This window comes from Silurus meridionalis, chromosome 17 (assembly GCF_014805685.1).
Source record: "Silurus meridionalis isolate SWU-2019-XX chromosome 17, ASM1480568v1, whole genome shotgun sequence".
Lineage (NCBI taxonomy): Eukaryota > Metazoa > Chordata > Actinopteri > Siluriformes > Siluridae > Silurus > Silurus meridionalis.
Genome location: NC_060900.1, coordinates 15,963,547 through 15,978,665, shown reverse-complemented (window position 1 = coordinate 15,978,665; position 15,119 = coordinate 15,963,547). Strand labels below are relative to the sequence as shown.

The 15,119-nt window shown below is 37.4% G+C and overlaps 1 protein-coding gene across 2 annotated transcripts in view; it reads right to left on the bottom strand.

Annotated features, from left to right (window-relative positions):
- The window catches only part of cacna1fb (calcium channel, voltage-dependent, L type, alpha 1F subunit), a 52,073-nt gene extending 41,714 nt beyond the window's left edge, over window positions 1-10,359 (bottom strand). For both annotated transcript variants that reach the window (XM_046871217.1, XM_046871218.1), the window contains exons 1-3: window positions 9,989-10,359; window positions 6,634-6,949; window positions 5,241-5,346 (exon numbers count right to left, since the gene is read on the bottom strand). In XM_046871217.1, the coding sequence (XP_046727173.1) occupies window positions 5,241-5,346; window positions 6,634-6,949; window positions 9,989-10,010 (444 nt within the window). In that variant the 5' untranslated portion in view covers window positions 10,011-10,359. The remainder of the gene's footprint in view (window positions 1-5,240; window positions 5,347-6,633; window positions 6,950-9,988) is intronic.
- Between the last annotated feature and the right edge of the window lie 4,760 nt (window positions 10,360-15,119).

Below are 15,119 nucleotides of genomic sequence, written 5' to 3'. Positions count from 1 at the left end.
AATTCATCCCAAAGGTGATCAATAGGGCTCAGGTCAGAGCTCTATAGCAGGCAAGATTTTGCACTGCCATATGCTCATTTAGTTATAGTACCATATGCTCATTTAGTTTGCTTTGCTTGCTGAAACAGGTTTGGGTCTCCGAGTTAAAGTGAAGTAAAAATTAAATTCAACCATCCAAAGACATTCTATACAGTCGTGTGCCTTCAACTTTCAGGTAACAGTTTTGAGAAGAACCACATATGGCTAAAAAAATTAGGTGTGCTAATACTTTTGTCGATATAGTATATGTACATATTTATATCAATTAGTTGGGCTGCTCAAGTTGCGGGTTACACTCGCATGGATCTGTTCTGTCATGACTCGCAAGCATCAGGTTGGTGAGAACAAACACTAAATCTCTTCTTTTCTTCTTCTTCTTCTTCTTCTTCTTCTTTTTTTGGCTTCTTCCATTAGGGGTCGCCACAGCTGATCATCCTTCTCCATACCCCCCTGTCCTCTACATCTGCCTCTTTCAAACCAACTACCTGCATGTCTTCCCTCACCACATCCATAAACCTTCTCCTTGGTCTCCCTCTTTTCCTCCTTCCTGGTGGCTCCATTCTCAGCATTCTCCTGCCTAACCTCATCCCTCAATCTGTCCATCACCAATGCAAAACAGGAAAGGGCTCAGAGCCAATCCTTGATGCAGTCCAACCTCCACCTTGAACCAGTCTGTCGCTCCTACTGCACACTTCGCTGCTGTCACACTGTCCTCATACATGTCCTGCACCACCCTCACATACTTCTCTGCCACACCTGACTTCCTCATAAAATACCACAACTCCTCTCTCAGTACCCTGTCGTACGCGTTCTCTAAATCCACAAATACACAATGCAACTTCTTCTGACCTTCTCTATACTTCTCCATCAACATTCTTAAAGCAAATAATGTGTCTGTGGTGCTCTTCCTCGGCATGAAACCATACTGTTTCTCACAGATGGTCACCTCTTCTCTTAGCTTGGAATCCACAACTATTTCCTATAACTTCATGGTGTGACTGATCAACTTAATTCCCCTGTAGTTACTGCATGAGGAAATTTGTTTAAAGGAGAAATACCCCATGCACTCAACAAGCAGTTGCGTGCCACTATAAGCTTTAAAAAGTCAAAATTAAAAATAGTTCAAATCAATATGTGGCGTTTGCATTTTTTAAGTACAGTTTTATACATAAATACCCTGAATACATTAAATATAGGCTGCACATTCATTTTGCCCCATGAATAATTTTTACTAACAATAGAATGAATATTACAAACCTTTTTGTTCATTTAAACTATACATTTCATAAAAGCAGATTTATATTCAAGGAATGGTTGGACTTAAGCAGACTTTAAAGCTATCTTAACCACATTCCAGGAGCTGCAAATGCAGGGCACACACTGAGCCTAGTCAACAATTAGTCAACATTCAACCAAAGTTGTGTTTAATTGTTAAAACAGCCAAACAAGATAAAAGCTTATGCAAGATTGAGGAAAAAAATAAAAAATATTTTGCATTTTTTTAAATCACTTTTGCCAGTTTGTGTGTCCCAATGATTTATGCACAAATCTGCTTGTATCCAGCTTGATAAACAAGTCTCATTGTCAGAAAAGGGAGCCTGTTATTACTATAAACCAAGATGGGTAAAAGCCTTTCTGGCAGATTTCTACATACTTTCCTATGAACTTTTAATTGTAATATCTTGTAGTCATGAGGTCTAAATTCATCACAATCACGGAATCAAGAATTCTCTGCACATATAAATATAACGGTTTGAACATCTGCCAAGATGCAATACTCTGGAAAAAAAAAAAAACAATAGTAACCACAAAGATCATGGTTTCAAAGATCATTATCTATTTTTTTCCTTTGCAAAACAGTGAACAGCCATACATTTATCAAATCTAGAGTGCAAAATTCTTTTTAATAAATTATATTTTTATGAGATATGATATGTTCCCGTTGCAGAAGAATCAGAAGATGAGTTGGCTCAGTGTAAGGAGAAACAGCACACACACACACACACACACACACACACACACACACACACACACTCACCCACACCCATACTCATTAACTACATCCATCCCCCCTTCTGCACCTGGCATCTGAGTTTTGGCTTTAAGCATCTACACAGCGGTTGAGAGAGCAAGTGGGGGATGGCAAGAGATATAGGGACAAAAATGAGTGATAGAGTCATGTGAAAAAGAGATGAAGAGTGAAAAAAAAAAGAGAATAAGCTGCTTATCAGAGGCAAGAGCATTTAAAACAGCCAAACAAACAGGCAGTTACAATCTCCCCTGACCCCCCCTCCACACACACACACACACACACACACACACACACACACACACACACACACACACACACACACACACCAGTTCTCTAACTCTCTGTCTCACATCTAAAGCCATTCTTTATTTGTCCTCTGTTTGATGGTTCTGTATATTATGTATGAATTAGAAGGAAATCCATAAAGCAAATAATTATTCACAGTTACAAGGCTTTCAAGGACATGTTTTGTGAAAGTCTCATCTCTATTTTCCCATTGGACATTATTTATTTGTCCATAGGATTCTTTTTCTGGAGAAAATCCACTGAGGTTAACTTGCTCAATGCGATAGTGAGCTACTTTTGCTGGGCTTTAGGATCAAGCTCCCTGCTCTGCACCAGTGCCCTTCTGCCCTTGAGCAAGGCACTCTACCCTAAGCAACATGCCGTCTCGGTTTCCTCTAAGCCAGGAACAGAGACAGCCCCCAGCCATAAGGGTAAATTAAAGTTTAATAAGGACTGAAGTAACTCTATAAGGATTTTATGTTGTCTTCTTCATGTCTGAAACAAGATTCTATGAGATCAATAGTCTTATTTGTCATATTTTTTAGCACATAGTTTGGCAAATGCTGAATACCTGAAATATATACTTTCAGGATTGATGGTGCCCTTCCAGATGTAAACCCTGTCCATTCCATAAGTTATAATGAACCCCTTTTATACCATCAGATATGCAGGCTTTTAAACTGACCACTGAAACAAGCTGAATGGTCCCTCTCCTCTTTAGTACGTAGAATGCTGTGTCAATGGTTTCCAAAAATAATTTCAAATTTCAATTCTTCTGACCACAGAACATTCCACAGAACGTTCCTCTTTGCCTCAATGCATTTTGAATGAGTTTGGCCCAGAGAATATGGCATTGTTTTTTAATCATTTTAACATATAGTGTATAGTAGAATATTTTTTTTTGCTTTAGGTAGAGATACCTGTTTTTAAATTCAGTGTCACCCGAGGGCCAGAAGATCACAGACATCCAATATTCCAATTTTCACCCTTATCCCTTGCACCTTATGCAGTTCTCCAAATTCTTGGAACCTTTTGAGGATATTATCTAAATATCTGTGAATAATGCTGTATTTAAATTCTTTAGATTTAATGCTGAGGAACATTATTCTGTGATTGTTCCACAGTTACTGCTATGTTGTCAATTAACCTAATTAAATGCTATATGTTCCTCCAGCTATTTCATTTTATTTAGACTTAATTTCGCAGCCTTTTGCTGCCCCTGTTTAGAATGTTTTCACGCATGCTGCAGCTATCAATTTCAAAATTACCCTTTTTCCATAAAATGGTACATTTCCTCAGTTTGATATGTTTTCTATGTTCTTTTGTAAACAAAAGACAAAACATATCCTCTGCTATAAGTGCATGCAGTGTGAAGACATTTACCAGCAACATCAAAAACAAGCCAAATGAGCCATAAACAATAATTTTATCTACACCAGTTGGTAAGAGAAATTTATGTGAGTGACTGTGTCATTACTGTGATGAACATCTCTCTTTCCAACATGCATTTTCATCAGTGTGTTTTTTATTTTTTTAGTTTGGAGTACTGAATATACTGTATGAATATGTCTATGTTCAGGGCAGTTTGCTTTGCTTCATTTGCATGCAAATTGCATTGCTCCACCGCTCCAGATACAGCCGTTCCAGCAGGACTGGCAGAAGGCTATGCCTGAAGGGTCAGTCTCCAAAAGTGTGATGATGTGAAACCTCATTAGGCTACTCTGTCTCTCTTTATCTCTGGTTTTCTCTCACAAGCCCTATGGTAACCCCATTTAGCATACAACTGCTGGTTTACTAAGCATCTATGCATTTAATGGGATGCCATGCATGCACCCCTGTATAAATGACATTCATATGACTCTTAGTGTTGCCCTTATAAATGGTCCATAAAGTTCTATTCTCATCAAATAAAAACATGTGGGTGAAATATCACCAATGCTAGTGCTGCTTTAAAAAGGAGTTCAATTTACTAAAATCTCCACTTATCAGTGGTGACCCTGTGCCTTTGTTTTCTTTTGATACTTGGTGACCTTTTAAAGGGTAAAAGTGTACACACCATGTTTTGTTTCAAGTACATAAAACCCTCTGTTCAAAGCACACAATTCATTTAGCTGATGCAGGCTTCCTAATCCTCAGATTGGATCCTGTGTTCCTTTAAGAGCCCCACTAAGACATCACCACTAAAGAATGAGTCTATGAATATATATAACACTAAAGCACCAAGTCAGCATGTGGATCATGGAGGAAGGGTGGAATTAAAATGGATTTTTTAACACAAATTGCAGCACTCGAAGAGATTACAATCTACATAAAGAAAACGTGGTGGATTGGCAAAAATGTACCCATGGTCTTGGCTGCATAGGATTCAAATATTCAGCTGACAAGAAATTCATTTCTACAGCTTTACAATCAGTAACAACAAATTACACAAGCTCCAATTACAGTATATTACCTCTTCTTTATGTGCCATATTATGGGAAACACACCAAACTTCTTGTACAAAAGTACAACTATTCTAGTGAATTTTGCTTAAGACAAAAAATTCATTATGATAAACGGCTGCTGGTCAAAGTTCTACCTACTTTTTCTTATTTCTCTATCTGGTTAAATAACGAGTGGAAGTAATTGTAGGGCTAAAATACTGTATAGGCAGTGGAATTACCTGTAATATATATTGTGGTGGTTTGGCAATGTGGTGGTTATTATAAGGTGTTATACGCCATGTTGGAAATCATATGTTTGCTCATATTGCTGCTCACATTCAGTTCAAGCAATCTTTCAAACAACAAGATAGACATTCACTTATAAATATCGTTGCCTTTTTCACCAGTCATTTTTCCAAAATATACAAAATTGAATCTATTCATTTATTTGGGATACTTACAAGGTCATGATTAGTAGCGTTGGAGTCATCCTCAGGAAAAGGCTTGGACACTCCCAGAGCCACACAGTTAGCAAAAATGGCTAGAAGAATAAAGATATCAAAAGGTCTGAACATTGAGTCAAGGAAGTGTGGGATTATTTCATGTGATGGTAATCTTGGGCCTGTTTAGCGTATTTTTTTCTTTAATTGAGTATGCATTATTCGTTAGACTACTAAAAAAGTTACAAATAAAAGTGAACATCTATTTAATTCCTGGATTTATTACAAGAAACTAAACACAAGCAGAGATGAAATTGTCCCAAATGCAGGTTTGTACTCATATCCACAATCATATGTTAGACTGATTATGCAATTCTGTACACCATTATTTTATGATTTGTCACACTCTTAATAGTTTTTCTTTTTCATTCTTTAATGCAGTTAAACAGTCTTCAAGGTGAAGCCTTTTATCCAAAAGGCTTTTGGTATTGTTATGAGTTGTAGTCATTTGCACTTGAATGCTTTTTTCATTTCATGTCTTAGAAAGGCGTTCAGTCACTTGTGTCTATCATTGTTAAATTTTAATCAGGAAATGTGAAGTGCGAATTTCAACCAATTACATTATTTAATGTCCAGCCAAATTCATACATTATATGGACAAAAGTATTGCGACGTCCGACTTTTCCAGCCAGGTGTGTATATTTCCCAAACTGTTAATTTAGAGGCAGACACTTGTATAGGATGTCTTTAGGTTTGGTAGCATTAAGCATTCTCTTCACTATATATCGGAGACCCAAACCTGTTTCAGTATGACAATGCCATTTGCACAAAACCAGATCCATGAGGGTATGGTTAACATAGGTTGGAGTGGAAGATCATAAGTGCCCTGCTATTGAGCTCCAACCTCAGCTCTAGTGAGCACCCCAGGACTCCTCTCCCTACATCAGAAACTGACTAATGTTTGTGGCTGAATGAGCACACATTTTCACAAGCAGTGAAGGTTAATATAAGAGCAAATTGGCACTAGACATGAAATAAAATGTTCAAAAAGTTTTGTCAATATAGTGTACATAATGTGGTACACCAGCCAGAGATCAGTTTCTGGAATTATCCTTGGTTCTAAACAGTTACCATAGATGTAAATGTGCAACACAATGCTGGGGCTGAAAAATTTTAATTTTTGAAATCACTAATCACTATAGTTTTTAATGCTGTATGTATGTATGTATGTTTGTATGTATGTATGTATGTATGTAGATAGTTTTTAATGTATGTATGTATGTATGTATGTATAGATAGATAGATAGATAGATAGATAGATAGATAGATAGATAGATAGATAGATAGATAGATAGATAGATAGATGGATAGATAGATAGATAGAAAATTATTGTATTTTAGGAATAAAGGATACTTCCACTCGACTATTGACAGTGCAGCCCTGCGAATAGGGTTGTTCAGCTTAAGGCAAAAGAGGGCTCTTGGCGCTCGTTGCACCTGGTTGGATCCTTGCACCGGCTTCTTGCCATGCTGGTTCTTCTTTCTTTGTGTCCCTGTAGAGCTGGTGTTGGAGGTGACCGTGTCTGTCCGTTTTATCCCTGGCTTCCCACTGTCTTCCCAATCATCCTCTTCATCCTCATCTCTCTCACTGTCCACTTCTCCACTGTCTTCTTCCTCCTCCTCCTCCTCTTCTCCACCACTTTCCTCCATCTCTTTGGAGTACCCATTACCTGAAGAGTGCACAGTAGAGTGCAGAGGTTTAATTCTGACATAAAATGCTAATAAAAATAACACTTTTACAATTGACATATGACCATTAAATAAGCAGTAAATTAATTAAACTACCTGATTCATATTTATTGGTTATAGATATAACATATAACAAATAACATAGCATAGACAGAGATGGTCTTAGAATCTGCTAAAGACTGATTTAGATTAAGATGTCTGGGCTACACTATTCAGATTTATCATATTAATCATGCATCCAAAGGTGCCCGAATTTTCTTGAGCAAAATTGTCTGTAAAAGGGGTTTTCAGTAGTGTCTAGCCCACTGCATTTATATCCAATCACTAACCTTGAAAACCTAAAGAAATTGGATTATAGGCTGACAAAGTAAAATATTGCAAATTTTCCCAATAAAAATCCTAATATGAGGAAATAAGAATGAGGACATGGTAAGCAGTGAAATAAAAATCTCAAGATTAAAATATTGCTGTATACACTTGTAGTTATTACACAAATCAAAAAAACACAATTTGTTTTAATTTAACAATATGGCCCTTATTATTAAGCATTTTATAAAACAGTACATAAGTACTTGAAAACTCCAGAACTTCTTATCATGTACCAACAGTCACATTTACTCAAAGTCTACCCTGCATGTGTTCAGTAACTCTGCACAATTGATAATTAACACTATCAATTCTGTTACTTTTTTAATACTAAATATTTCTGTTCGAAATTATAGCAGTCAAAATGCTTTCTTTCCCCAGAGGATGTTTTTTAAACTAGAGCTAAAAACAAAAAATTAAATACATTTTAATATAATTAAAAAGAGCCGTTACCTAAACTTAAAAGTGCTACATAATTCAAAAGTCTCCAGTCTATATTTTCACATTATATAAGGCTTGGATTTCACATTTGGGAGAAGTTTAAGAATAAAAGGTTATAATTATTTAAATGGATATAAATGTTATTTGTTTAAAATGCTTAATCATTTGTTTAATGTGCTTAATATTTAAAAATAGTTTCATTTAAATAAATTTTTTTATTATAGTCTGTTCTGTAAGCATAGTGGAGTCTGGGATTTTCTTTTTTTTACACTGAAAAATCAGCAGTGAAGAACACTTATTGTAAGAAGCCTAAAAGCAAAGCTTTGCTAATCAGCCCCTGCCTGTGGTGAGAAGATGAGATTTCTACAATAGGTGAGCTGAGCCACACTGTGACAGATGTGACCTACTTCTACGCAAGGACAGAGTAAATGTGAACGAAATGGATTCTGGGACAGAGGTTTTTCAGTGCTCTAGTACCTGTAGACCTATTTGACTATCTGCAGCCTAAACAACAGTTCAGCTACCACGAGAGAGAGAATTGAACTGAACTAATTATAACTTTGTTATTCCGAAAGAAAAACATGAAATGAAACAGAAATCTATTCTAATAAAAATGTTTTCTCAAATACTAATTGTTCAAGCAGCATGCATTAGCTAAAAGTATGTGTGCTATAGTTTCTGAATACACATATCACTGAAATCAAGCTTATCAGGATTTTTGTGAACTGCTCATCATCAGCACATCTTTATTGCATGCTCTTCTACAAGTGTCTCGAGCTTGTCTACAAGAATTTAATTAATGGCATTATTTTAAAAAAAAAAGCTGTTTTAAGCGTTCTCACTCACAAAAATCTTTTCACTCATCAAACTTTTAAAGGTCATCTGAAGCATCGGCATGTATCCAGATTCTTCTATGATAAACAATATATTATTATTTAGTGAACAAGCACAAACATATTTTTTTTACTGATAGATATACATCCTTATTTCCATTTTTCTTTTCTCTATTTTTATTTTAACAATGGACCTTGTCTCTAAGCAGCTTTACACAGATAATGTGGTAAAATATGGTAAGATAATGTGGTAAGATGTGGTAATGTGTTTAAAATGAATAAGATTGTTCTTTATAAGTATAAGTTTGTCCCTAATGAGCAAGCCATGGGTGACTATGGCATCCCTAAGATGACATTAAGAAGAAACTTAGTTATGAATATTTTCTCAAATCACTGATACCACATTCTTGAATTGATGTTTAACTGATAATCTGAAATAGGGCCCTTTTTAGGTTCATCGACTAAAACGTCAGGAGTAATGAGGCTTTCATGGTGTATGAATTTCTTGTCCTGCAGAAGAATCTGAATTATGAAAATAGCTACCATAATAATGAAATGTCTAGGAAAATAATCCCAAAATATCACTAATAAATTCAATACTAAATCCAGCCTTGTTCCAATATCAAGTTTCAGTCTGAATATTTAGAATATGACAAATATGTCTAGCTTTTGATATAGAAACTCAAAAAAGCCTGCGATTCTGATTGGCACGATGTAAACACATGCTGCCTTACAAACAGACTGTCATACCTTTTACTGAGAGGATACTGGTATTGATTAAATGTTGACTGGCACACAGATATCTAATATGTAAAAAAAAAAAAAAAATGATTTGTGCATTCAGAAATGAGTGATGGCTATGGACACTTTTGTGAATTTAGTGACTGTAAAATATATTTATATTTTTTACGAAAACATTAAAAGCCCAACGGTTTAGAATGCATTTGCATTGCCAAAGCACTGGCAAACTATACATCTAAATATAGAAATCAATATTATTACAGTACATCACTAATATTACATATTTTTGCTATATATTATTCAAAACCTCTTTAATTAATACATGTTACCAGTTCTTTGACATGTTTAGAGATTGCACACTGTCTGTGCTTGTTCTACAGTATGTGAACAATCTGCACACTGCTATTCTTAAAATCAGTCTCAATCAAATTGGAAGAAGCAACATCTGGACCAAGCAATGCAGGAAATAGGTTGATAACATCCTCGCGGCGCATAACCTTCATCTCTCATTACACTTTCTGCTTCCAGAATTAGTCTCTTCATTCGGTACCATAAAAAGGCGCAAAGGAAAGAAACCGAGTATGTTTTTTTGGACTCCCGGTGCACAAGAGAACGGTATTTAAATGATTGACGACTTACTTTTGCGGTTCTCCTCATTCATGTCGGATTTACTCCCTTTCACCTCATCGGCACGCAGTGCATGATGCTCACCATCAGTTTCCCCTCCTCAGCACCATATGTGTATCCGAGACGCAAACAAAATCACCTTAAACTATAAAACCGAACAGAGTCCTTTCTAAATGCGTTCGTCGCCTGTAATTGAAGCGGTAGAAAGAATTCCCAGTTCAATAAGATTCAAGTTTGTAATTGATGAGGAAAGAAAACCATCAACAGAACAGCGTCTAACCCGGCATTCTATCCTTATCTCATCTAAACCAGCAGTTCAGGATTAAAAGCAAAAACAGGTGGTTCAGAGCAAACCGCAGCCTGGAAACTTATTATAATGAAGGATTCTGGCCACATGAATATATGGAGCGTCGACAGACGGGTTGCCAGATTGGGTTTAATCTCAAGCGTTAAAAATCCTTCGTTTAACAGAAACCAGCCCAGAATGCACCGATTTATTTTACTGTAGCTCATTCTGTCTGAAACAGTAAATCTCAAACTGATCATTTAAGGACGTCAGCTATTTTAATGTTTTCTGTCTTCTAAAGAGTTCACAGGATACATTTATTTAGATTTAATATGGAGTATGGTTGTTAGGTAATATTCTACCAGGACCAGCTAACTAGGTTGTATGACTGTTTTTAATGCAACCGTCATATTTTTCTTACGTTTGCATTTATAGCAACCCTTATTTATCTCATTTATACATCTGAGCAGTCGAGGGTTAATGACCTTGCTCAAAGGCCCAACAGTGGCAGCTTAGTGGTGCAGGTATTTTTGAATTAAAGGCCCTCTTATCAGAAGTCTAACATCTTAACCGCAGAGCTTCCCCCTTACCATTAATGGTAAATGCTTACGTATGAACCAAGAAATGTCTTTAACAATGTTTTTGCACATATACTAAAATGTAACTCCATGGTCTTACAGACATCACGGAGGTCTATATATGCACTCTCTCAACCTTGGTCTCTGATATCCCCAGATTGATATCCCCAGGCCTGCAGTGGAGAGACTGACCGAGATCGAGTGAGATGAGACTTTATGTTGTTGCTAGTTTGGAGACTAACCTAATAATGGTTGAGTGTGGTATGAGTAATGCTACGTTCAAGTCGCCAGTATGTTCTTACTATTTATTTAGAGTAATTTAGTGATGAAGCCATAGCTTCATCAGTGGGTGGCGTCACAAGCAATCCACCTCAGACAAGAAATCAGGAAATGAATCACGTGTGCTCTTCACTTCTATTAGTAATCACTGCACCAGATTGCTCCATATTTGCATAAACTTTGTCAAGTCACTAAACAAGCCCACCAGTGTAGTTGTTGGTCATATAGTTGGAAGTCTCCAGCTCTTGTTGAAAACACGTGAGTTCTCATTATGCTACAATTTCTTTGCCCCAAGTTACCAGTTGTTGGGATACGAAGTTGCCAGTAGGAATTCTATCACTGGTTGATATAGTACATTTTATTAGTTGATGGTGCAACTAACCAGTGGTGAACGAAGTACACAGCCCATGTACTTGAGCTGAAGTAGAGATACATTAGGTAAATTACTGCTCCAGTAAAAGTAAAAGTCAAGAGGCTTTTATTGTCATTTCTACTATACACAGTGGTACACAGTACACAGTAAAAACGAGACAACGTTCCTCCGGACCCTGGTGCTACACTAAACGACAACATAGAGCTACAACACAACACAAGCTACATAAAGTGCATCGAGTGCAACCTAGTGCAAACAGTGCAGACAAACAACACAAGACAACACAAGACAAGACACAAAACCCACAATAGCACTGACCAGTAAATCTACTGTATTTTTTGATTATACAGTACTGTGCGAGGAGAACTGTAAAAACTATACCTGGGAGTGAATATGAACAGACACAATGTATTGCAAAAAACAGCAGCAGTCAAGAGGTGCAAAAGACAGCATGTAAACAATATAAAAGAGTCAAAGGTGCAAAAAACAGCATGTAAACAGTGTAATACAGTGAAAGGTGCAAAAAAACAGCAGGTAAACTGTGTAGTACGGTAAAGTATAAATAAATATTATAATATAATAATAAAATAATAAAAAGATGATGTGGAATGGATTGAGATGAGTAATTAGTGTGTAAGTGTTAAGTCTAGGTTGTACAGTTCAGTAACATACATTGAGTGTGTGTGTGTGTGTGTGTGTGTGTGTGTGTGTGAGTTTCCTTTCAGTTCTGTGTATTGAGGAGCCTGGTGGCTTGCGGGAAAAAACTGTTACAGTCTGGATGTATGCTTCGGAACCGTTTTCCTGATGGCAGGAGAGTGAAATGTGTGTGTGACAGGTGTGTGGGGTCGTCCACAAAGCTGTTTGCTTTGCGGATGCAGCGTGTGGTATAAATGTACATAATAGAGGGGAGAGAGACTCCGATGATCTTCTCAGCTGTTCTCACTATCCTCTGTAGGGTCTTGCGATCCGAGACGGTGCAGTTCCCAAACCAGGCAGTGATGCAGCTGCTCAAGATGCTCTCAATGGTCTCTCTGCAGAACGTGATCAGGATGGGGAGAGGGAGATGGGATTTCCTCAGCCTTCTCAGGAAGTAGAGGCACTGCTGGGCTTTCTTGGTGATAGAGCTGGTGTTGAGTGACCAGGTAAGGTTATCCGCCAGATGAACACCAAGGAATTTGGTGCTCTTGACGATCTCCACTGAGGATCCATCAATAATCAGTGGAGATTGGTTGCTCTGTGCTCTCCTAAAGTCCACAACCATCTCTTCGGTTTTGTCAACGTTCAGAGACAGGTTGTTTGCTCCACACCAGGCAGTTAACCGTTGCACCTCCTCTCTGTATGCTGACTCGTCGTTTTTGCTGATTAGACCCACCACGGTCGTGTCATCGGCAAACTTGACGATGTGGTTCGAGCTGTGCATTGCTACACAGTCGTGAGTCAGCAGAGTGAACAGCAGTGGGCTGAGCACATAGCCCTGAGGGGCCCCAGTGCTCAGTGTGGTGGTGCTGGAGATGTTGTTCCCGATCCGGACTGACTGAGGTCAATCAGGTGCTAAGGGATGATCGTGTTGAATGCTGAGCTGAAGTCAATGAACAGCATTCGTACATATGAGTCCTTGTTGTCCAGGTGGGTGAGGGCCAAATGGAGGGTTGTGGAGATGGCATCGTCCGTGGAACGGTTTGAACGATACGCAAAATGCATCGGGTCCAGAGAGGGTGAAAGTTGGGTCTTAATGTGCCTCATGACAACCCTCTCGAAGCATTTCATCACGATGGGTGTGAGCGTGACAGGTAAACAGAAGACTTTTTTGGCATGGGAACAATGGTCGTTGTCTTGAGGCATGTGGGAACAACGTTGCTGTTTAGGGAGATGTTGAAGATGTCAGTGACAGCAGACTTCCGTGGGTTAACTCTGCATAGATTTTTCCTCACTTCAGCTGTGGTATATGTCTATAATGTTCCTATTATGATTTTTGTCGCAAGACACCTGATGATGAACTGTATGTCCGTGTGAGGTAAATACCACCAAGCGGCAATCAAAACAGGTTTTAAACAGAGCGCATGCTCTGCCATGATTGGTAGCTTGCTGCATGCTTGGCCGTTTTTTTCCACTCATAAATAAAAAGGAACGACTGATTTTGCTAAATGTATCTGAGTAAAAAGTATATTTGAATCTGAAATGTAGTGAAGTTAAAGTAAAAGTATCCCTAAATGGAAATGTCTAAATTAAAGTACAGATATGTGAAAAAGCTACTTACCTGTAAGCAGGGGTGTAGATCACGCGGGGGACGCGGGGGACATGTCCCCCACACTTTTTAAAAAAAAGTTCATTCATCCCCCTCACTTTTTTAGTGGAGGAAAAAAAAACAGGTAACACTACACATTTCGTCCCCCCCACTTTTGAAATGATGGCTATGCCCTTGCCTGTAAGTACAGTAACGAATTACATTGTTATTGTCCACCACTGCAACTAACTCCACTTTTGACAAGAAATCAGAATACATATATTGTGCAATCTACTGTTTTTTCACTGGTAGTTTCTGTACCGAATTGCTCCAGATTTGCATAAAATTAACCTTTGGCACATCATTGGACACACCATCATATCTAGTCCACGGTCACTGTCACTCATGTCACCAGAAGTCATCAGCTCTCTTTATATCCTGAAGTTGTCAGGAAAGTGTTGTGAAATTTAAAATAAACAACTATAATATGAAATAACACATTAGCAGATTTTGATGGCAGTTGAACACCATCACCTCTGGCTAAATTTAACATGTATATCCTAAAGCTATTTTGTGATGACATCAATTGTTTGAAGTGCTGTACAAATAAAATGTAATTAAAGTGTATTTCTGAATTTCTGTCTAACAGCAATATTTATTGCAAATATTCATATATTGCACTATTATACACTACAGTAACTTTTTTGATCAACATAATCTGGTATACACATATGTACAGACTGGTAGCCACTGAATTGAGGTTATGAAAACTACACTTAAACAAGTAACTAGCTTGCCCTTCTGACCGGTTACTGACACGCAATATTTGCATATTGTATCAATTTAATCCCGTTTTTAACCCTGGATAGCTCTAAGATCAAACCTCCCCTTTAACTGCAGCTTTTGACACAATTCATCATGCTATTCTCCTTGATAGACCTTGATAGACTAAAAAATTTTATTATTGCAGGCAATGGAGTTAAGGGAATGACCCCTTCCTTGGTCAGGTCTTATTTGACTGATTGTTATCAGTTTGTAGATGTAAATGGGAACTTTATAAATAAGGACTCTATGCTTACAAGCATAAATATTTTAAACATGGTATTAGCATCCACTATAATTTCAACAATGTTTTGCTGATCCATACAACAACAAAAGCAAGATGAGAAACACCGACTTAATAACATTGAGGAAAATGTGAAAAGGACATTGGTCAATAGATGTTTATCATCTCTGCACTTAATTTTGATGAGATAAAAGTGTTTTTCTAGGAACATGCAGCTGGGACTAAGCTTTCTGTTTATGTAATATTTCTGGAATGTCTTTCTGTTTCTTCATGTGCAGCAGTAAAAGACATTGGTATAATTATTGACTTCAGTCATTCTTTTGAAATTCATGTATAT